The sequence below is a fragment of the Nematolebias whitei genome, chromosome 6 (assembly GCF_014905685.2).
Source record: "Nematolebias whitei isolate Nwh7 chromosome 6, NemWhi1, whole genome shotgun sequence".
Lineage (NCBI taxonomy): Eukaryota > Metazoa > Chordata > Actinopteri > Cyprinodontiformes > Rivulidae > Nematolebias > Nematolebias whitei.
In genome coordinates, this window is record NC_056503.1 from 49,311,534 (window position 1) to 49,312,541 (window position 1,008).

A 1,008-nucleotide genomic window follows, 5' to 3' on the forward strand; every position below is an offset into this window, starting at 1 on the left:
AACCAACTCTAAGATCTGAACATGTGTAGACATGAAAACATCTGTAGACCTGAAGATCTGTACACCTGGAAATATATGTAGCCCCGTAACCAACTCTAAGACTTGAACATCTGTAGACAAGAAAACATCTGTAGGATCTGAACATCTGTAGACATGAAAACATCTGTAGGATCTGAACATCTGTAGACCTGAAATTATCTATAGACTTGAATATCTGCAGACCTGAAAACATCTGTAGACCTGAAAACATCTGGAGGATCTGAACATTTGCCCACTTGAACATCAGTAGATCTTAAATTATCTGTAAACCTGAATATCTGTAGACCTGAAAACATCAGTAAGACTGAACATCTGTAGGACCTGAACATCAGTAAGACTGAACATCTGTAGGACCTGAAAACATCAGTAAGACTGAACATCTGTAGGACCTGAACATCAGTAAGACTGAACATCTGTAGGACCTGAAAAGGTCTAGATCAGTGTAGTTTTTGTTTAAACGAAGTCTGGGACCAGGAGGAGATCCAGCTCACCTGACTCCTGAAGGCCCAGCAGCCTTTGGTCTTGCTGGTCTGGACGAATGCTCGAGCTCCGAGTAAAACCTGAAACCAAACGTCTGTCAAACATCTGCGTGACTCTGGCTGCACATGTGATAAAACACCCACATCATACCAGGAAACCAGAACCCCACAGGCCTGTGGCCCAGGTCGCCTCTCGGGTCACATGACCCTCTAACAGGAAGTGGACGTTCAGCTCAGGAAGCAGCAGCAAGATGTTGGCGAGCATGCACACGATCGCCATGGGAATCAGAGACACGCCAACACACCGCAGACACCTCGACGTGCACATCTGTCAGCCGGGAAAAAACAGACTCAGTCTTCAAAACTAACGATGAACATGAGAAACACGGATACAGCAAACATTAAAACGTAAACATCAAAACGACAAACATGGGTAACCTATGGTAAACATGATGGGTAACCTATGGTAAACATGATGGGTAACCTATAG

General features: G+C 44.3%; 1 protein-coding gene across 1 annotated transcript in view; it reads right to left on the reverse strand.

The window, feature by feature from the left end:
- The window catches only part of LOC119411042 (transmembrane 4 L6 family member 5), a 1,475-nt gene extending 629 nt beyond the window's left edge, over positions 1 to 846 (reverse strand). The window contains exons 1-2 of the mRNA XM_037677965.1: positions 670 to 846; positions 531 to 599 (exon numbers count right to left, since the gene is read on the reverse strand). Coding sequence (XP_037533893.1) covers positions 531 to 599; positions 670 to 846 — 246 coding nt within the window. The remainder of the gene's footprint in view (positions 1 to 530; positions 600 to 669) is intronic.
- Between the last annotated feature and the right edge of the window lie 162 nt (positions 847 to 1,008).